Genomic DNA, 23,383 nt, shown 5'->3' with positions numbered 1-23,383 from the left:
ACAAATGGGATTTTCAAACAGAAAATAGATATGTAGTAATAGTCAACACTACTGGAATATATGTGACTTTTACATTTTAATATATTCATGTGAGCTACAAGATTAATTTGGAAAATGTTTTCAATAAATTGAATATTACATAACACGGACTTAAGTATGCTGATTATTAAAGCCTATTCAATCAAGTTTTTCTAATGATCTAAATGAACATTGTTGGATACTTTAATAATTGAAGAGTGGCTGGATGTTTCAAAATATTGTTACACAGCAATATTATGACACGTCGCGTTAAAATTACAAAACAGCGATTCTAGTTGACAAAGGGATAACAGGCAGCCGTTACCGTTGCTTGTTATGACATCCTATGCGGCAAAGAAAGTGTCTTCTACGAGGATGGGATATCTCTGAAAATATAAGACAATCGATATGCATCGTGAATCGGAAAATGTTTCTACTTTAACCTTTTACCTGTAAGTATAAGTTATAATCTTGCTATATTATTCATGAAATATAATCCATATTTATGAATATGGCTCAATATTGAAAAACATAAATACGAGTACTTTAAATTATTATGAATTTGGACTTAAATACTACATTAGGTTCCACACAACGTACATTTCATGTATTTAATAAATACACGTTTTTAAATCCATGTTGAAATTAGTTAAATGGCAACAAAATACACGAAATTTGAGAAACATTATTTACAGCAGAATCAGTGATGTTTTTTACGAACAGCTGATTCCTATACTCAAATATATGATGCAGGAGGTTCGCAATAATATTGTCTACGTAAGCTTGCCTTGCACCAGTGCCGCAGAATGTTGTGATTCCCCCCCCCCCCCCCAACAGCAAACCACCGGTTATCGCGATTGTTGGCATTCCTCGCGGCCGCAAGCTCGCCGATGCGCGTTTTTATATTGGCTTTTGGGGAATTCCTTAGTAATACTGTATCGGAAACTAAATAAATTTGTCATCAGACAGTACTACTATTTAATCTTTTGAAATATATTTTTAACTTCAAACGCATATAAATATCTCACACATTTGGTTTAAAATGCAAAATTTGTTTTATTTTACAACACTTTTGAATCAACGCAAAACTGTTGCGTTAATCTTCTCCTCTTAATATTAGTATTTCTTAAATTGTTATAAACTTGAATCAAAACGTTTTTGCTTGGTAAACGCACCTAACACTCCAGGAGGAGGAAAAATATGTTGTTTTATATATATATATATGTAGAAAAAGGCCAACATATTAATATTAATTAACTATATTTCGCTTTTCGCGTCTTCAGGTCAAATATATATATATGTGTGTGTGTGTGTGTGTGTGTGTGTGTGTGTGTGTGTGTGTGTGTGTGTGTGTGTGTGTGTGTGTGTGTGTGTGGGTGGGTAAAATTGAGGAAATAAAAAAACACGGTAAAATGAAGAGTAACTTACATTATTATAGTGTTTTTCTATTCATAATAATTTATATGATAGTTATGTTCTTTAAACTTTCTGGGGCATATTGTTTTTTGTCATTGGTAAAACTAATGGAACTAAAGTTGTGACAGTTAAAATAGTATTATAAATATGATTGATTTCGTGCCATTCTTTTTTATTATTTGTAATCGTTGAAAATAGTTTTAATATGTGCAAGTATTGTGTTAGGTCCTAATTTTTTAATTAACTTCATAATATAATTTTTATTGTGTAATATAGATAAACATTTTCAAGACAATGAATGCAAAACCGGCGACGGGGGTGTCTAGAAGCCTAATTGGTATTCTCCTCACGTAATTATCAGCGACAAGCCAGGCTGGGACAGAACACTAAGCAGTGCCACTACCTCACCATGTGGCACAGTCTTACATGTTAATTACTTGTTTAACAGAGCATCTGTGCTCACTCTATCTGCATCATCTACTTTACAGTATGTAGGACGGAACACTAAAGTGTGCACTACCTCACCACGTGGCACAGTCTTACAAGTTAATTACTTGTTTAACAGAGCATCTGTGCTCACTCTATCTGCATCATCTACTTTACAATATGTAGGACGGAACACTAAAGTGTGCACTACCTCATCACGTGGCACAGTCCAACATGTTAATTACTTGTTTAATTAACAGAGCATCTGTGCTCACTCTATCTGCATCATCATCTACTTTACAGTATGTAGGACGGAACACTAAAGTGTGCACTACCTCACCACGTGGCACAGTCTTACATGTTAATTACTTGTTTAACAGAGCATCTGTGCTCACTCTATCTGCATCATCTACTTTACAGTATGTAGGACGGAACACTAAAGTGTGCACTACCTCACCACGTGGCACAGTCTTACATGTTAATTACTTGTTTAACAGAGCATCTGTGCTCACTCTATCTGCATCATCTACTTTACAGTATGTAGGACGGAACACTAAAGTGTGCATTACCTCACCACGTGGCACAGTCTTACATGTTAATTACTTGTTTAACAGAACATCTGTGCTCACTCTATCTGCATCATCTACTTTACAGTATGTAGGACGGAACACTAAAGTGTGCACTACCTCACCACGTGGCACAGTCCTACATGTTAATTACTTGTTTAACAGAGCATCTGTGCTCACTCTATCTGCATCATCTACTTTACAGTATGTAGGACGGAACACTAAAGTGTGCACTACCTCACCACGTGGCACAGTCTTACATTTTAATTACTTGTTTGATAGAGCATCTGTGCTCACTCTATCTGCATCATCTACTTTACACTATGTGTGGCAGGGCTTGTTGTGTTTGTCAATAGCGCGGGTGATTACACACGGGGTAGTATGAAGATCACAGGTGTAATACGTTTCTATTCATGGTTTAAATTAAAAAGTGAAACTCTACTCAGATTGTTAAATACTTGTATGCCGTATCTGTTTGCCTACTTAGTTGACTAACTTGTGAACAGTGAGTCAATAGTAACGCTTAACTCTTTAATTTTGTTTAATTTGATGTTTTTAAAGGTTTTAAAGACCCGAGAATAGTGATATAAGGAACATTAAATGACTACGACACTGGAAAATGCGAATGTAATACATTAAAATAACATTTATAATGTTTGGTATAATTGTTAATATTATCAATAATGTTTTTCATTTTGATATAAGATATCACATTAAAATGGAATTAAAATAGAATAACATGATTAATTACGATTCTTAGTTTTAAGCCACAAGGTTTGTTCCTTATTCATAAATCTAAATACCAACTATCTATGCTAAAATTCATTACCACTACCTTTTATTCCTAATATATGCTAATATGATTTGTGAACCATGCCTTAAAGCGATATGAGTAGTATAGTAATCAATCTTTAAATAGTAACTGTCATGTTAAGCATACGATGCTAGTGTTAATAAATCTCTAAGATTTGTTGGTAGTATTATTTCACTCAACATATATTAAACATAGTTTAACATGGACGTACATATATGTTTTTTCTTCCCTGTTTTCTTCTTGTTTATTTCTTGTGTTTCAAGTAATAAGTAGCTTAGTCTAGGGATAATTTAAAAATTGTACGGAATACAATTAAACTTTTCAGTGTTTAAAATAGCTTTGCTGTCGACAAATTAATTAGGGTTTCAGATCCCTGTGTAAGTATAACCATTAGTCATCGATTTCTTGAACCATATAACAATTACGTTATAATAGCCCAAGGAAGACATTTTCATGAACTTAATAAATTCCATAACAATCTGTAAACATTTCAGGAACATTAGTAAAACCAATACATAGTTATAATTAAAATAATCATCATTTATAAAATTATTTGGAAATAAACCGTTTTTCATTTAGTTATATCATTTTTGCAATCATCCTAATGACATAATTATTTTAGGAAGGTTTTTTATTGAATTTTGAATGATCCCCAGAATTTAAAACTACCAAAAGCGGATGGTTTACATGTGTGTGCATGATCGCGTGTGTATGCATGCATTAGCTTATAAAGTATAACGCAAGCTTGTGAACACAATAACCGCCGTAATGTTTTAACCAATCCTAACTAAATTAGATCCAAACCGAACTTACACATAATTTAGATCAGTTCGTTAGCCAGTCCTAACGAATCGAAAATGACATGATGGCAGCCATTCGCAATAGGGCAAAAAATTTAACTAATTTTGAACGTAGGCCGAAAAGTTACATTTTATTAATATATTAGGTAATTATAAACAACTTTTATAATTTGGATTTTTTCGATATCTCGATTTTAAGATAGGAAGACAGATTTTAAGGTTTTAAAGTATCAAAAATAATGGTAATATATAAGTTATTGTGCATAATAGTGCAAAAAACAAAAATCGGAATTCTCAGGTCATTAAAAATAATGTTTGTCCTCACATGTTATTTTTATCTCGTGATATAGGGGTTACAAATTGTATACAACTTCGAATAAATAATTGTGAACACGCTACCAGAAAAAAAAACATTTTTCGTTACTTTTTAAGGTTTCAAGATGGCAGATATTCAAAGTTTGGAAGAGGCATGATTATGTTATAATGCATTATAGTGATAAAAATGTTATTTGAAATTCTCAGGTCATTTACAATATATTCTGTTTTTCGTATTTTTTATATCTCGTAAGATTTACAGATAACGGGCGTACAAGGTTCTAAGTAGCATACAGTATTGCGGAATTATTAGTTAATACAATATAATGCGAGATTGTGAACACGATAACTGCCGTATCTTTTAAAGTTTCCAGAGTAAAAATGGTACAAAGGCAGTACTTGCTCATAGCTTGTATGTGTAGCAGTTTTAACCGTATTGGTTAACGCTTCAAGATGGCAATTATTCGCATTTTTGAAAAAAAAAGTGTTCAAATAACAAATTTACACTTTTCTTATAACAATAGTACTCAACTTTTCAAGATTATGGCTGTTTAGATTTATAGAAATATCTAATTTAACCGTTATAAATGAACATGTTTACAAAAATAATTTCAGATAAATTTTAACTGAATGAAGTTATTACAAAGATATTTATACGATTAACACAAATTTCTGTTTCTAAGGTTTCATGATTAAAGAGTTACTAAACACTTGAAAATTTTACGATTATATTGACATGGAAATATTGAGAGGTAGTGTCCACCACATGTTAAATCTACCATTCTACTGTAGGTACCAAGTACTACATTAGGTGCTAATGTTTAAAAGATCCTGGTAATATAATTTAAATTGTGCAATAAAGACAAACACAGACGAGCAAAAGGATTTAATACCAACGATCGAATTGATCCGTCCAAGCAATGCCAGTTTTGAAAATGATGTAGTTCAAGCCTCTAAAAAGTGGTTTGTTAATAATGACACTAAATTTTTGGAATTTATATAACTGTTTGGGCTAGATTGTGGGAAGTTTAAAACGTTTGCGATAGGTATGTGGTCAACTTTTAAGTAATATAGATAATTACATAATTTAAAATACAGCAAACAAAACAAATGAACAAGGTGTAACTGATAAGAAGTTTACCTGAAAGTTAACAGAAGCGCCATACTTGAGCAGCAGGTAAACAAGAGTTGCATTCCCTCGGACTACAGCCAAGAAGAGAGCTGGAAGGGTAAACAGGTACTGACGGCTGTAGGTTTCTACCCAGTTGGCGATCTTCTCTGGGGCGATGTTACCGTTGATTCGTAACAGAGGGCCTTCCTTGTCAGACACCACGCAGGGAGAGCCAATCCCGAGAACTTCTTCCGTCTCATCTTCTTCATCAGGACTGCTCAGAGAGCTTCTTGAGGATCTCGAGGGGGAAGATGATGACGAAGAGGAAGTACTAGAGAAGCCACTCTCATTCTGGTATGTAGCTAATTTCCTCTGCTCGTGAGCCGCGAGCAGAGTCTCCACATCAATCTGAGGTTCTTCGGTGGGAGTCCCACTGATTTCGTCATCTTCAAGAGCAGCCTGTTCCGCATCTTTCATGGAGAGATTTAACAATATGCTCTTGAAGATTTCACTGCTTCTTCTCAATTCGGCGAAGATACTTCTCTCAGGCATGGTGGCTTTCAACTTCGCCGGCGAGACTGCAGATTCCGGTGGTCTAGGAGAAATTAAAGGACTGGACTTCAGGGAGACACTTCTTCTCTCCGTGTTCCAGGAGCCTCCGGGACCTAACAGTTGGTTGTTGTGTTCGAGGGAGAAAGACCGCTGCCGGGGAAGAGATTTGGTGGTTGCCCGCCGCTTCTTGCTCATATCGGGAGGCGAGCAGGGGGCAAACCAGCTGACCCGCCGCGCCGCCAGGAGAGGTGTGAGGACGGAAGGGGCGATGGTTGGCTCGAGGTACTTGGCGGAACACGGAATCGTAGTCGGGGGAATTTCCTGGGGAATAACTGAAACAAAAATAGTCTGAGTTATTTTAATGAATCGATTAAATTAATTTTTACATTGTGCATTTAGAGAAAACAATGAAGTAATGTACATTATGCATTAATTGTGGAACACTTTTAATTCTAGTTTAAAACCATTTAATTAATGTAATTTTATTATGTAAAACACTTAGCAAAGTAAAACGTAACTGTGTTGATTACAGTATGGTACAACTTTGCTTTAAAAGCTGTGAAAGCTAACAATAATGGTAATTAAGGCCATCATATTTAAGATTTAGAGCAGTAATTTCTGCAAAGCACGTAAACAATCAACTTCTTTAGTGCCAGGAAACATCACTTTCTTCTTATGAAGTTTTTATATTCTGTGTGCCAACAAGATTAACTTTTTATAACCCTGAATTAAAGGAAGAGGACATTAAAAAGTGCTTTAAAATTGAATCAAGTTCAAGATCTATCTAACTACTACCCTGCATATTACGTAGGTAAAATTTTCACTTATTAATATTGTTGTCCTTTTTATTTCTAAAAATTTGTCTGAGGTTGTGTTAGACAGTTTAGGTTGTGTTACACAATTTAGCTCGTTCCATTTGATGAAATTATTTGTCTATTTCGAGTTGCAGCCACATTAGTCCATTTGTTTAGTTGTATAGTGTAAAGGAACAATTGAAGCAAATATAATTGCATTAACTATACAATTCAAATTGTCTGGGATGGGTAGGTTAATTTTATTTGGTCAAAAAAATTACATTTAAGATAACTTCAATCCAAGAAGTACTATAAAAAATGGATACACGATTTTCTCTTCTAAACAAAGTAAATGTTTTCGTGCCCAACCTATATTAAAATTAATTTAATGATATTTTTAAGGAGTATATAATATGTAAGAAATATTTTTGATCTATTTACAAGATTTGTAAAATAGCTGTGTATGTTTCGTTTTACACATATTTCCTAACACACCTTTTTATGAAATATTTCACAAGCCATCCGTTATTGTTTAACCAATATAATCACTGTCTTTGAAATAGATAAAGAAATCCTTATAAATGAATACATTTAGGTGTACCAGATTGAAAAATATAAAACATGAATATATTAATAAAAGCGGAAATGTGGGTATTTAAAAGTATAAGTGCCAATTACTAAGATAAGCATCAGGATTATTAAGAAAATTGCTATTATTTAAATATTCTGATTAAATAAAATGCTAAAATTATATTATTATAAACCCAACCCGATAAAATATTTGCTAATAAATTATTTATTCAATGCTATTTGGTTTATATTATTATTATTATTATTATTTGTACTACAGAGTATTATCATATTATAACATTTTACATATAAATCATTTAATAGGCTATTTGGAGTATAAAATACGCCTGAATTGTCTATATTTTGTTGCTTTATTGGTGGGAACAAAAACTTTAATTTCTTAAAAGATGCAAAATAATACGAATTCAATGATAAAAATACGATAATTAATTATTCTATATTTAAACTTACAGGTATTTTTATATTTTTGTAAATAAGGTTTTATAACTACATCCATAAAATTGTAATACTACTTTCTCAAACAAAATGCGTGTTTAATATTCATAAACTGTAACAATCGTGTACAGAAACATTTAGTCGTAAACGTATATGTTTGATTTTGTAATAATTTGTGTTCTTGAAACAATAACATAAGAAAACGTGAACATTTATTTTCATTTTACTTAGTATCTAAAGAAATCTAAAATGCATATTTCTTTAGGTAGTTACCGTCAAAGATTGAATGGAAATGGTAGATAAAGAAGGGTAGTTGGCACAGTCTGTCAATATTGACGTGTCCAGTCATCACAGACTGTATACAAACTATAGCGGTGTAATATCACAGATATTTGTGCTCAGTTGTCTCAGGTACTTACCTCCACAGATAGAATGGGAATGGTAGATGAGAAAGGTATTTGGCACAGTCTGTCAATATTGACGTGTACAGTCATCGCGGACTGCATACACACTATAGCGGTGTAATATCACAGATATTTGTGCTCAGTTGTCTCAGGTACTTACCTCCACAGATATAATGAAAATGGTAGATAAAGAAGGGTAGTTGGCACAGTCTGTCAATATTGGAGGAGCAAACATTCAAAAGGTGATTTCTCACTCTCATGCAATTTTACAGGAAACCAAAAAAACCTATAGAAACTCAGAAACACATGATTTAACCTTGATTTTTTTATTTATTAGTATAGATGGTCCGTAGATAATCAATAGACATGTGGCAGATGTTAGCCTCAAAACAAACTAGTTAAATGCATTTTAATTTTGGATAAAACCCTTTTGACCGAAACTCAAGGAGAAAACACGTTTTGATTGAATATCAATGGGATAAAACACTTTTTGAATGGTATTGATTGAAACTCAGACAAATGATACAAAATCAATGGTTTATTTGAAATTGATACATGAACAGGTTTAGGTCGATTGAAAAGTAAAATAGTGGCCTACATTGTTGTCTACAGTTTGTTCTGGAACCTGCATCATCAGATCCTTAGCCCAATATCATTGTCCAGACAGTCACACACTTCTTCCTCTTCGTCATTGCCGTCTGGTAAATCGTACAGGATTGTCTTGTACCATTTAAAAGCGTTTTCAGGTTCATTTTGCCAATCTTTCCCATACAAAAGTTTCAGCAGTTTCTCCACATCTTTTTTCTTTTCAGCTGAAATATGAAGATTGAGTGGTAAAGGTTCCAAGACCGTTTTCTTGATATTAGAAAGTTTGACACCTTTTTTCAGAAGTTTAACCCCAAGTTGTTCACTTTCATCCTCAAACCTATAGTTTTTGAAGCCATTGACCTTGACACTTCCTTGGGATTTCTCAAAAACAATCCGCTTAAATTCTGAAATGTATTGGAGATTTTTAAAGAGCACGCTAAGTGATTTTGTGTTTAAAAGTTCCCAACCAACACCCAAAACTTTCATATCCCCAATAATCTTGTATATTTCATAATATTGCTCCTTGGATATTAATGTAACATTTTTTTCTCAGGACTTTTTCAACCCTACCGAAAACACGGTCTGCTGGTAGAAAACTGTGTAGATGAGAAAGGTATTTGGCACAGTCTGTCAATATTGACGTGTACAGTCATCGCGGACTGTATACACACTATAGCGGTGTAATATCACAGATATTTGTGCTCAGTTGTCTCAGGTACTAACCTCCACAGATAGAATGAAAATGGTTGATAAAGAAGGGTAGTTGGCACAGTCTGTCAATATTGACGTGTACATTTATCACGGACTGTATACACACTATAGCGGTGTAATATCACAGATATTTGTGCTCAGTTGTCTCAGGTACTTACCTCCACAGATAGAATGAAAATGGTAGATAAAGAAGGGTAGTTGGCACAGTCTGTCAATATTGACTTGTACAGTTATCACGGACTGTATACAAACTATAGCGGGGTAATATCCCAGATATATATATGTGCTCAGGTACTTACCTCCACAGATAGAATGAAAATGGTAGATGAGAAAGGTATTTGGCACAGTTTGTGAATATTGACGTGTACAGTCATCGCGGACTGTATACACACTATAGCGGTGTAATATCACAGATATTTGTGCTCAGTTGTCTCAGGTACTTACCTCCACAGATAGAATGAAAATGGTTGATAAAGAAGGGTAGTTGGCACAGTCTGTCAATATTGACGTGTACATTTATCACGGACTGTATACACACTACAGCGGTGTAATATCACACATATTTGTGCTCAGTTGTCTTACCTCCACAGATAGAATGGAAAATGGTAGATGAGAAAGGTATTTGGCACAGTCTGTCAATATTGACGTGTACAGTCATCACGGACTGTATACACACTATAGCGGGGTAATATCACACATATTTGTGATCAGTTGTCTCAGGTACTTACCTCCACAGATATAATGAAAATGGTAGATAAAGAAGGGTAGTTGGCATAGTCTGTCAATATTGACTTGTACAGTTATCACGGACTGTATACACACTATAGCGGTGTAATATCACAGATATTTGTGCTCAGTTGTCTCAGGTACTTACCTCCACAGATAGAATGGAAATGGTAGATAAAGAAGGGTAGTTGGCACAGTCTGTCAATATTAACGTGTACAGTCATCACGGGCTGTATACAAACTATAGCGGTTTAATGTCCTAGATTTTGTTGTTAAGTTGTCTCAGGTATTTACCGCCAGAGATAGAAAGGAAATGGCATATAAGAAATTAGAATTTGTAACATTTTGTAAGGGTTCTTCTAAGCCTTCAGTACAAGAAGTCAGCTTCTCTAAATTTGAGCAGTTAGATGGTGATTTACGTTTAGAAATACTTAATGAGAAACTATAGCATTCAATATAATGGTAGGAGATATACCTTCAATAGGCGGGGGCGGTGGTTGAGGTGGTGGTGGGGGCGGTGGAGACGGGGAAGGCTGGGGCTCTGGTGCCCGAGGCGAACAGGGGCGAGAAGGTGGCTGTGGGCCGGATGGCCGCCGTGGGGACGCAGGTGGTTCACTGGGTAGTCGTCCCCCTTGGTCAGGCTCCAACCCATATTTGAGTAGCAGGCGCGCTACCTCCACCGACCCGTGGTCCACAGCCACGTGGAGAGCGTTGCTGAAGATGAGAGGCGATGCAGGGGGCGACCGGCAGGACGATGAGCTAGAGGAGTACTGGTCTGCAGGGTCCAGCCTGGAACAAAATTAAGTATAAATAAATAAATAAATAAGTAAGTATATATATAATGTTTATTGAAATTAAATAAGGCTATTGCAATTTATACAATTTAATGCGTGTGTGTGTGTGTGTGTGTGTGTGTGTGTGTGTGTACGCACGCGCGTGTTTGTATACATTTATTAACTATGCTCATTTCTTTCTTCTGGAGAAGGCAGTCTCATGTAGTTATTGACGAATTTGTTTAAAATTAACGTAGTTTTTAATACAGGTTAAAGATCTTTTTTATTATGGTAAGCGTATACTTTCAGTTCTCCGTTGTATATTAGGTGAATGTTATTTATAAAAGTTAGATTATACATTTATAAATAGATTTGTAGAACCTAAATTAGATTATATTTTATATTTATACAATTATATTAATATAAGTTTAGCTTGAATTGTATATTATCAAATTTGTCTTACATTGACATACAACTATTTACTTAGCTGTTTCATTTGAAACATCTCTATTCTTTTGCTCAAGCAATGTACTTTTTATTTATTTATTTCTCTGGCAGATAAAACTTTCACAGCACGTAAATTATAACCTCTTTGACTATTTCTCCTTTATCCCGATATCTTGAAAATGAAAAATATTTTACTTCAGGGCACTTATTTTATCGGTTATTGCTGTACCCAGCGTAACTCCTACCCGGTGGAAAACCCGAAGTGAACACTTCAGATTTTATTATTGTAAAGAGTTTGAATGCAAATAAATAGCGTATTGAAAAAATGTTTAAATAATATCAAAGATATTTAATGACTTTAATTATATAGTGTTACCGAATCAAGAAACTTTATATAGATACTCTCATAAAGAAAACAAGCTATTAAAGCTGGATTACAGCTAATTATGAAAGTATTAAACATTATAAAGTCTGCCATCTAAATTATAATAAAAACTTTTTTAAAAGGGCGTTTCACTAATCATCGTCCTGAAAGTGCAGTTTTAGTAACCAAATGTAGAAATGTAGTTTCCATCCAATACATTCACGTCATATTATATGTATTGCTCTTGATATTCAATTTGTCAGCGGCAAAGGGGATTCAGGGATGATGTAGAGGGTGAAAATCCACCCCTTGTACAAGCGTTTATAAGGTTATCAGAATTATTGAGCTGGCTATCTTGTAATCGAGTTCTGCCAGGCTAACATCCAGTTACAAAATCTGAAAAAGCAAATGGACAGTAACAAAATTAAATCTCTTTGACCCATTCGTTCTTTGATCATTGTTTAGATGGATATTACAAAGTAACTTTACTGCCGCTTTCGTTGAGTAAATCGTATTTCAATAATAAAGTGACTTTGAAGCAGTAGAGTTTTATTAAAACTGTAAAAGCTAAGAAACTAATCTTGAGATTGGTTGAAGATGAAATCTCAAGCTCAGGTAAATATTTAAAGAGTTTAAATCATTTAAAATTACCTTCATATACGTTTATATTAATACACACACACACTCAGGAATATTGCTTATTCATCTAACTAGATATGATAGGGCCAAACCATAAACTGTAAGTGAGTGATATGTTGAGTGATTCAATAACGGCATTGGAAGGGGGAGATTCTATGTACGTACATGTAGAATTCATACAGCTTCAAATATATTTTGCTCCGAATAAATGCTTACATAAACAGCGTTTTTGTAAATTAATCATGATTAAACACACCTAACGTAAAAAATATTCCTTACTTGTTTGTTTAAAGTTTGTTATTGGCGATGATAGGTTTGAAAGGATAACAGGATTTCGGAATTTGCCAACGTCACAGATTATAAGGTATAACACAACGTTTCGAGAATCGGAATTTATCCTCTTCGTCACGTGGAGGAGGTATTAATACATACAAAAATAATGAACTGAAAGAAGTAAAGAAGCCTGTGCTAGTGTGATATGTGATTATTATCCTCGTACTTGTGATATGTGCTCGGGATTTTCATCCTGTGTAGTGACAATGTCTGGATCGGACTCTTGTTTGAAGTTTGTTTTTGGAAATACTGTTAAACCAATGTTATAAAACCAACCTTAATGAAAAAAGCTGTGAATTTTTGCACATAATTTTTGCAAGTTAATCAAAACTGGTGGACTTCCTTGACATTGTAATATGGCATTTTGACAATGACAATGAATGAAAAAACAGTGGAATGAACATTAATTAATATGCCTCAACGAGCAAGACCTGTTTTACACGATTATTTTGACAATGACAATGAATGAAAAAAACAGTGGAATGAACATTAATTAATATGCCTCAACGAGCAAGACCTGTTTTACACGATTATTTTGACAATGACAATGAATGAAAAAAAAAACAGTGGAATGAACATTAATTAATATGCCTCAACGAGCAAGACCTGTTTTACACGATTATTTTGACAATGACAATGAATGAAAAAACAGTGGAATGAACATTAATTAATATGCCTCAACGAGCAAGACCTGTTTTACACGATTATTTTTAAATCTTGTATGAACTTTTAATGATTTTCACCTTATATTGCAAGATGTTTTAGACTGATGTTGGCTTCTCAAGGCTAAGTATGCATGCATATATTATTCATCGGGACAATAAGGCAAACTGCACTATAACACTGGGAATATCTAAGAGCTAAAGATTATTTCAAGAGCCGGAAGTAGAACCTTCTTAACCGAAGTAGTTTTCTGAAACCTACATACCTGTATGTATATATTGTCTTGAATTTAAATGGCCTACGGCTTCTTAAGCTGAGTTAGACTTCTTAGTTTACTCTCGTATTTTATTTATGTAAGCAATATGGTACACTATACTTGGAAATCGAAATATTTTAGTCCGAAATAAGATTGCAATAGCCTGAAGTAGCCGCTTTTTGGCTAAAGTAGGTTTCTGAGACCTAATGAGAGCTAGGGTATATTAACTGATATTAAAATGCAAAAGTGACTTTGATTGTGTGTTTTTCTTTCACACTTAAACTATTCAACCGATTGTATTGCCATGCAGCGTGAAAATTCTTAAGGTCCCTGGTTAACATGTAGAGCTAATCTTATTTCAAAAATCCTATTATTATTGTTAAACATGCCACCGGGCTACGCCCCACTGGTCTTTCAGTTACGAAAAATCCCATCTTGGTCTCTAAAGATGGTTTACAGCAATGAAATATTATTAATTGAAATAACCTGTTAAATGTAATCGTTCTGGGTATACATAATTTTCTGACAGTCCAATTGTACGAGTATATTTATTTTATTTAACCACTATTTTCAATTTGCTTCCATTTATAGTTTTGAAAGCGTAGAGTAAACTTGATATTTACATAATTTTCTGACAGTCCAACTGTACGAGTATATTTATTTTATTTAACCACTATTTTCAATTTGCTTCCATTTATAGTTTTGAAAGCGTAGAGTAAACTTGATATTTACATAATTTTCTGACAGTCCAACTGTACGAGTATATTTATTTTATTTAACCACTATTTTCAATTTGCTTACATTTATAGTTTTGAAAGCGTAGAGTAAACTTGATATTTACATAATTTTCTGACAGTCCAACTGTACGAGTATATTTATTTTATTTAACCACTATTTTCAATTTGCTTACATTTATAGTTTTGAAAGCGTAGAGTAAACTTGATATTTACATAATTTTCTGACAGTCGAACTGTACGAGTATATTTATTTTATTTAACCACTATTTTCAATTTGCTTACATTTATAGTTTTGAAAGCGTAGAGTAAACTTGATATTTACATAATTTTCTGACAGTCCAACTGTACGAGTATATTTATTTTATTTAACCACTATTTTCAATTTGCTTACATTTATAGTTTTGAAAGCGTAGAGTAAACTTGATATTTACATAATTTTCTGACAGTCCAACTGTACGAGTATATTTATTTTATTTAACCACTATTTTCAATTTGCTTACATTTATAGTTTTGAAAGCGTAGAGTAAACTTGATATTTACATAATTTCTTATTTCAAGCTTTTCTGTAACCGCTTTTTAGCAAAGAGTAAGAAATTATACATATAAGAAAATTAAAGGCTTTATTTAGTAAAAAGATAATTTCACCTGTATATATTAGCAAATATAAAGTATGCCATACTTGGTCAGTAATGTAATGCATATATAAAAGGCAAAGTCACCTATATTAATACATCCTACAACCTAAATTAATTGTGTATTGACAGAAGTAGGCTTCTCAGTCCTGCGTATGTATGTATTATTTATAGAGTATGCTAAGACCAGAGTATATTACAATGGCTATTAATATACACTTTAATAACACTCAACATCTGCGTCAGAAATATAATTCACTCGAACCAGAAGTGGTGAATAAATAACAAGACAATTTTAAATTTAGTCAAATATTTCAGTTCATACTTTCGCCTGTTCTGGTATTCTTGTACCTTTTAGTTTTGTATACTGGTAAAAGTAAGTAAACCAACAAAACCAGCCACATTTTTGCATCCATCTATCCTATCTTTCTCAGACTTTATTAACTGAACAGTATCACAACAGTAAACTAAAGTTGTAAAATTGGTTATAACTGACTAATAATTTAGTCAAAATACTGTATCTATTTTGCAATCGAGAGCGGTACATAATTTTGATCTGATTTTAAAATTGGGGCTTGAATTTTTCAAATTTAGATCTACCGTACACTTATAGACAAGAAAGTCAATACAAAAGTATCACCAATAGAATGTTTCAAAAATAGAATTTAGAAAACTATGGAGATTACCGAGCAGTTATTTTACATTCTTAAACGTACATAGATTCGTAAACATACGATATAAGAGCAGATATGGACAGTTAGGAGTCAATTATATTGTTTATATAGTCTTGGAAGTGATTATAACAATACTGCTCCATACGAAACAATTATTTTAATTGATTGCTGATCTTACACAGGACGAATGATAAAACAATGTAGGGGCAGCATAGCACTGAGTCAGTTCCATATGGACAATGGGTTGATTAATGGACCATTAGTGGTCAAGTCAAGGCTCCTTTAGCAATTAGGGCCGGTAATCCGTCTAACGACCCTTGGCTGGGCCCAGATACCTGACACTTTAACCACACTATCAATATGTTGGCAAAACAGTTTTAACTGCTTCTTCTTTCAGTATACGTCAAAAATATTAAGAATCAAAAACCTATTTTAGAACTCGCCCAAGTGTATTATGTTTACATTACTGGTGATACTAAAATTGTAATTTGTAATAAAAAGTACTTTTCTTTACACTTTTCAAATGGAATTTTTATGGTTAACACGATTATTTTGAAATAATCGAGAACATAGTTCTGCAGATCGCCAAGTACCAAGGCACTCATTTGCTGATTAGGTGTGAATGGACGACTTGTGATTGAAATACGTTCCTTGCCAAATCAGACTCAAACTTCTCTCTCTTCTCAAAGAAGTCAGTAGTGAATATGAGTGTAATTAGTAAGGTTTTTGCCCTTATTGGCATGTTGTGACAATCCCCTTGGTACTTGCTTATTACCGAAAGTAAAATAAAATGCTTTATGCGGTGTTATGTAAATATTTTTAAATACCTTTTTCAAGGATTCACTGGACAAAAATTAAATTCCAACAATGATTAACAGCTAATTATAGCTTAAATGCCTAAACTTTTTGATTATAGGTTTTACAATTTTCTTTGAGTAATGAACTGATCTCTTTCAAGACCATGACTATCAAAATCGGTCTTCATACTTGGATAAATTATGAATTTATCAATAATAATGTATAAAATACTCAAATCACTATTTATTTATCCTTACAAACACTTCATAGTGGCTATAAATTTTGGTCTGGCGAATATTATTTAGAAAAACGTTTAACAATTTAGCATTTCGGAATCCTTTTAGGTTAAAGAGTACCCCAAATAATGCTAAATAAAATATTACTTTTTGAATGTTTGCCGTTCACTGTACCTGTACCTGTGAATCTGCAGTGTTAGTACAGTAACCACTTCCATGACAGTGGATATATTTACCAGATAATATACAGAAACAGGGTCAGTTATCGTGTTCTGTTAACCCCGATTAACTTTCTTGAGTGCCTTAAGTCACAAGCTGTTGTTACAATTTTAATACAGACTTCCTCATATTTCATTACCCAAATTTATTAAAAAAAATTCTTAGTTGCAGTTTTCTCTGTTTATGAGTTATATCAGGTCCTAATTGAATTATACAGTTTTACAAACATTTAATGATGATTGTTGATTATATTAGTGTTTTATATTATTATACAAAATGGTGTATACAAATGTATTGCATCTTTTTTGTTAGTAGTTAGTCCATAATCACATTGTAAGTACAGTATTTGCAACTAGAATATTACTAATTGATAGGTCATCCTATGAAGTAAGAACGATGAGATCAATAATTAATTAAATCGTATGAAAAGGTGTTTTCAGCTATAGTTAGCGTTGCCATTTTTTTCCAATTGTATATTATGTTAAGTATTTTATCCAAAAGAACAATTTTGAGTACCATAGTTTATGGCAAAACTAGTATAATCAGGTAATGTTTGTGGATTAGTAGTTATATATCACATCTATTGATATGTATCGATATTTGTATTGATATCACACGTATATGTGGAGGTATTATAATGTAAAACTGTATTGTAAAGATAAAGTAATTAACTTTTAGCTACACATAAATGTATACGTTAAGAGAATTAAAAAAATGAAACAAACAGTTATTTATATTTGTATTTTTATCAGAAATAAATGTTGTAAATAGTAATATTGTCTTTCGGTCATGCACGGTCTTTAGAGTGATGTTTGAATTGCCACTTTACTTTAAAAACCGATACTCTGTCAATAGCAGCTGACAGACACTGAACTACTTCAGGACACGCTAACATATACCCGTAACCCCGCTCTGCTGTTGTGAATAACGTTACAGCAGCGAAATGTTTCAAGTATATCTCTTATATAAAAAATAAATTATAAGTAAACAATTATAATAATAAAATAGCTGTTTACCGACGATTCGCACACTTTTCTTAAGCTTCGCCCGTGTATGTGCACTGTAGATTTTACCTTGTTCTTACGATCAAGAAAATCTGTGTATGATTATGCCATTGTAAACGTACATGCACTTTATTATAAAGTGGTCTAACACTCAAGCTTTACGTTCAACCAGAAATTTATCTTAAAGACAAATATACATCATAACGTTACGCCTTCAAATAGTGTTTAGCTTAATACGTAACTCTCTCGTAACTGCAGTTTACAGTGTGCAGGCGCTTTGAAAATTTTTATCTTTTGCAGCGCCGCCTAGTGGTGAGTTACATCAATGGCCATAGCATATAAACCTTCTACGTGGAAAAATACATATACATAAATATTTTATAATGATCGATATAATAGTTTACGATTTTATAAAGGACGTACAGAAAAGCATTAATTTATATGTATATAATCACTGCATTGAGTAGAGGAAAACAAAAGAAAAATTTTTCACTTCTATATTTCGGGGGGTACAAACACATTGTAGGTTGCGAAACAAGATTTTAATAATATCAATTGAAATGCTTCTAGTTTATTGAAATTCGAGAGTTGACCACACTGCTACACAAAATACCTGAATCCAAATTATTATTGTGTAGCTGTCTAACAGTTCAGCTGTCGCACAGACTACTTTATCATTTTTATTTTTGCAATGTATGTGTATAATTGAATTATTTGTACTTTAAACGTATTTTTTTACAATAAGATGCCACTTACACTTTCAAATCAAGAGTACGCATATACTGTTTTCACCTATGGTTTTGCCAATGTAAATTAGTTGGTCAGCTCAATGTGAATATGAAAGATGATTTCCGAATAGAAGAACACCTACTCACGAAAAATTTCCATATATATATATATATATATATATATAATTTTGAGTAGAATACATTCACAATAGATATAAAATCACAATACAATACAAATAATATCGATTAACACAGAGGTATTTAACGACTCAGGTATTGATATTATCTCACCATCTGAACGTTTTGGTGTTAATACTGTATACAGACGATCTATAGTGGACTCAGATATACAACATTTCTAAATAAATGTCCATATTTCTAATGTAACATTTGTAATTTATTAGATAATTATTGGTTCTTCATATTTTGAACCATACCGCTTTGGTGCACGACATTGGTTTCAAGTACACATGATAAAGGAATAGAGATGAAATTTAACCGATCAAAGGGTAAGTTTTAATCATTATTAATTCCCAATGGATTGTATTTAAACGCATGATTTAAGACGTAACAGAAACCCAACAAATTTTAAAGGAAGGCACGTTTCGAAATATACAGTTGCTGGTCGGGGACATGCTACCCCGATAACAAAGCCTGTACAAGTCACACTTCACTAACCCTTTAAGCGTGCTCATGTGACATAGGCCTCTTTATGAACATCACCAAATACCTTTGGTGGTTTGTTAATTACCTCAAAGCTTTAAACATTGATTTTGACAAGCTACAGTATATTCAATTGAGTGATGTTTTAAATTATAAACTTTAAAGTACTCGTAATAGCATATTAGACTTCACCCAGTACTGATTGTGTTAGCTATGTATGTGACGTTAATCTAGAAGTGTTAGTTAATATAAATATAGAGTTACCTCTAAATTCAGATATACTCCTAGTTTTAAAATGTAACAGAGAATCCATATCAAAGGTCATACACAATAACACGTTGAACCCCTACTTATTAGAAGTAAGAGGCTGATGTAAAAATACAGAATAGGACTATGGAGAGTGACCGAATACATACGATCCATGATAATTACGATCTTGGTCTTGATTCCTAGTGAATACAGTACAGACATGATTATTCTCTATTTTGAACACTAACTACATTTTACTAACGAAAGTTATGATTCTTTTAAGTAACCTATTTAATTAGAAACTACATGAAGCATAAAGGTTTTCGTATATTTCTAAGTACGAATTTACGTGGTGATAGGAGTCATGGTTACAAATTACAATCTTAAATAACAAAATAGATCTTGTTAAGGTAAATAACCCAAGTTTCCGAATCTACAACGGGTTACTGCCCACAAAATGGGTTTCAATTACTTTACCCAAATTTTTTATTATTTAGAGTTGAAATTAATTCTTATATTATTTTTATAACTACTAAACTCGACAATATCAACACAGATAAATCAGAATATTCTGAGAATGAAACAGATTGTTTTATCTCACAATATTATACAATGCAGATAGGTTTCAGTAATTTCTTATACTATAAGAAACTATCAAAACCCAAAATAGAGTAGGCTGGCCTCAAAACAGGAGTTTTATTACTCCATATTTTGTGTTAAAGTACTTTCATCACGTGTTGGTTGATTTTAAAAATAGTATTACAAAACTTATGATCATCATGACAAGCCATCCTTGTATTTAACGAAACACACTTAAATATATCAAGAACTGGTATCCTTACTTCATTTTCAAGAAGTTGAATCGTCGCATTACCATAGTGATGGAGTCCGCACTCACTTTATTAGGCTCAAAATGTCTTGAAATGCCATTGTACAACCCGATGATCGAGCTTGATATATAATGCGAGCTTGATGGTAATGTTTGGTTGATATATTAATTGCGTTTACAATTTATACCTAGGTTCTACCAAGATTGGAACTAATGGTAATTGGTAATCATAAATTCCCATTCCTAAGACTAGACCAGTGTTTTCCAAAGTGGGCGCCTCGAAGTCCTGCCAGGAGCGCTGCGGTTGATCCTATAGTGATTAAAGAAATATCATATCGTGTGAAAAATATATATTTATTATTAATATTACGCTAGACTAGATTTATAATGTCATGTAGAATTATTTAATTATATTTAATATACCTACCGTTCCATAAATTAATAATATTAAATATTAATTACCGTAATATTAAAACAACTTTTTAAGCATTAACCAAAGAGATCGCTGCGCCAACGTACAAATAGCGTTCTGGTGAGAGACTCGCAGGTTCATATTCACCATTTTTTGGAACGTGTTGCCTTGACGCTATACATAACTCTACTCAGAAAAGCCAATAAGCATGGCTTTGAATGGCAAAATTGTGTTGTAATAAGTAGTTTTAATGAATTCAATGGCGAGTCGAAAAAGTGGGCTTCAAGCTCCGTTCGAGTAAAAATCGCCCATTGAAATTGGATCCATTACATCATCCATAGAGGAGCATTAACCGAATGAACTTCACGGTGAATTAAGGAACTTCACGACATACAGTACTTAACATTGTTATGGGTGCAATCACCTATATTAGAAGTACTCTTAAAATTAAGAATTTTCAGAAAAACTTTTACAAGGACAAAGGATTTGTTTCGTTCCACAGTAGTTCATGTTGGATGTCTCTAGGGTGTTTGAACTGAGACACGAAATATATGCTTACCAGAAGGATAAAAATAATATCATTGCCGATAAATTTATTAGATAAGAACTCTCTATCAAATATAGCTTTTCTTACTGAGTTGTTTGAAAAGCTGAACATACTAAGTAAATAATTACTAGAAAACAAGAGCGATATCTGAAACCTGTCAGACAAAGTGGAAGGATTTAAAAAATAAACTCGATTTGCGGAAGGCTATTATGGCTAAATGAATGCACTAGATTTTTCGCCTTGAAACAGTTTGTTGAACAAAGGCTTTTTCCAAACTAAGTGTATTTGGTTGAATATTTTTCTATCAACGATATCAACAATTACGTGGATATCAAATACATTGAACAAAGAAATGCATCTAAACGTTCAAGAGAGTGAAACGTCTAGTTGAATTCCAAACAGATACTTCGTTAAACGATTCGAAACGTTAGTTAATGTAAAATTAGTTGTTAGAGTTTTAGTGTAACGTTGAAAACGTAAACCCGCAAATCGCTAAGAAAGCGTTGCTTGTGTTAATACCCTTTGCTTTTTCCTACCTTTGTGAGGCGGGCTTCTCAGCTGTGAAAGTCATCAAACCATAATGCAGATCAAACTTAAAAATTGAAAAAGAAGTGTGTGTGACAGTTTTGGAGCATGATTCCAGATTTTGAAGTACTAATTAAAGGAAACAAATGTCATCCTTCGCATAACCCTTTTAGCAAATTTTTCCGATTTGCTATTGTGAAAATTTAAAATGGTATTACGAACTTAGTTGAATTGGAGTAGATATAATGTAAATTAGCCAAACTGTAGGCTTTATGAAGCAATCATTTAAGTATTAAAATAATATGTTTAAATGTTAATCGCTTTGTACTTTACTGTATATACCAAATATTCCTCTTACTTGCGTTAATTCAAGTCCAACAACAAGATAATAATGTTAAAAATCAGTAATAGTGAATAATACTTAGTTTCACATAATTTACTAAAAGATAATTTTACTTGATATTTATATGATGGCCAATTTTCAATAGACACACAGGCAAATTGTTTACCGATGTGAACTAATTATTATGTGAATTATACAGTCACAATTCCTTATTATATCCCACTAATGGCAATTGATAAAAATGTTCAATTCCACCCTCATCCAATTCCCTTGCATCAGACCAGAAGACCTTTAGTTGAAACAAACTCATCAATAGAAATATTATCTTAGTCCAAGACCTTTGTGAGATCACCTATCGAAATTATGAAAAATATCGGCCACTGAAACCCAATGAGTTTAGATCTTCGATATAACAAATCCGTAATCTTGAGTTCTCCAAATGGTCACTAAACTTAGATCTTTGAGTTTGGTTTGAGTTCACCGCGGAATTTGCGAGAGTTATGTACCCAGTCCTTAATTCTTTGCAATCGGCATCAGGTTCAAAGAAATAAACAATGAAAATGCAAACCTCAAGGACGAATGCAAATACTCATCCGTTGAATCACCAAAGATACCCTTTCAACAAACTCCAACCCTGTTTGGTATTTTTTCACTTAGGGATTACTTAGTGCACATTGAGGTATGGTATTATTTAACATTGTCCTTATAAATATTAGTCACATGTAAATTGTTCAATATGGTAATATTATGAAGAAGATTAGAAACCTCATTTTACAAATTCTAAAAAAAAAACAATTATATTGTGTGTGACAATCATCGGGATGTACACAAAGAAGGAATACGATTATTTTGAGTTAGAGCGGTAAACTCTAAGACAAAGCCAGGAAATATAATGAGACTCTAAGGTAATACGACTTAAATGAGATTCTGCTCCACCCTTTCAAACTTTTTTCATGATTTTAAGACACCTTTCAAGTCATATAGGTATTTCGTCGCACCTATTGATCAATTATTGATGTTTTTGTCTATTATAATAATTTAAATC

General features: G+C 32.9%; 1 protein-coding gene across 5 annotated transcripts in view; it reads right to left on the bottom strand.

The window, feature by feature from the left end:
* LOC124374291 overlaps window positions 1–23,383 on the bottom strand; it is a 1,063,620-nt gene that overhangs the window by 520,382 nt on the left and 519,855 nt on the right. For all 5 annotated transcript variants that reach the window (XM_046832534.1, XM_046832531.1, XM_046832545.1 and 2 more), the window contains exons 9-10: window positions 10,743–11,056; window positions 5,497–6,350 (exon numbers count right to left, since the gene is read on the bottom strand). In XM_046832534.1, the coding sequence (XP_046688490.1) occupies window positions 5,497–6,350; window positions 10,743–11,056 (1,168 nt within the window). The remainder of the gene's footprint in view (window positions 1–5,496; window positions 6,351–10,742; window positions 11,057–23,383) is intronic.

The sequence above is a fragment of the Homalodisca vitripennis genome, chromosome 1, assembly GCF_021130785.1.
Source record: "Homalodisca vitripennis isolate AUS2020 chromosome 1, UT_GWSS_2.1, whole genome shotgun sequence".
In the NCBI taxonomy this organism is placed as follows: Eukaryota; Metazoa; Arthropoda; class Insecta; order Hemiptera; family Cicadellidae; genus Homalodisca; species Homalodisca vitripennis.
Note: the sequence above shows the minus strand (reverse complement) of the source record. Positions and strands in the feature narration are given on the sequence as shown.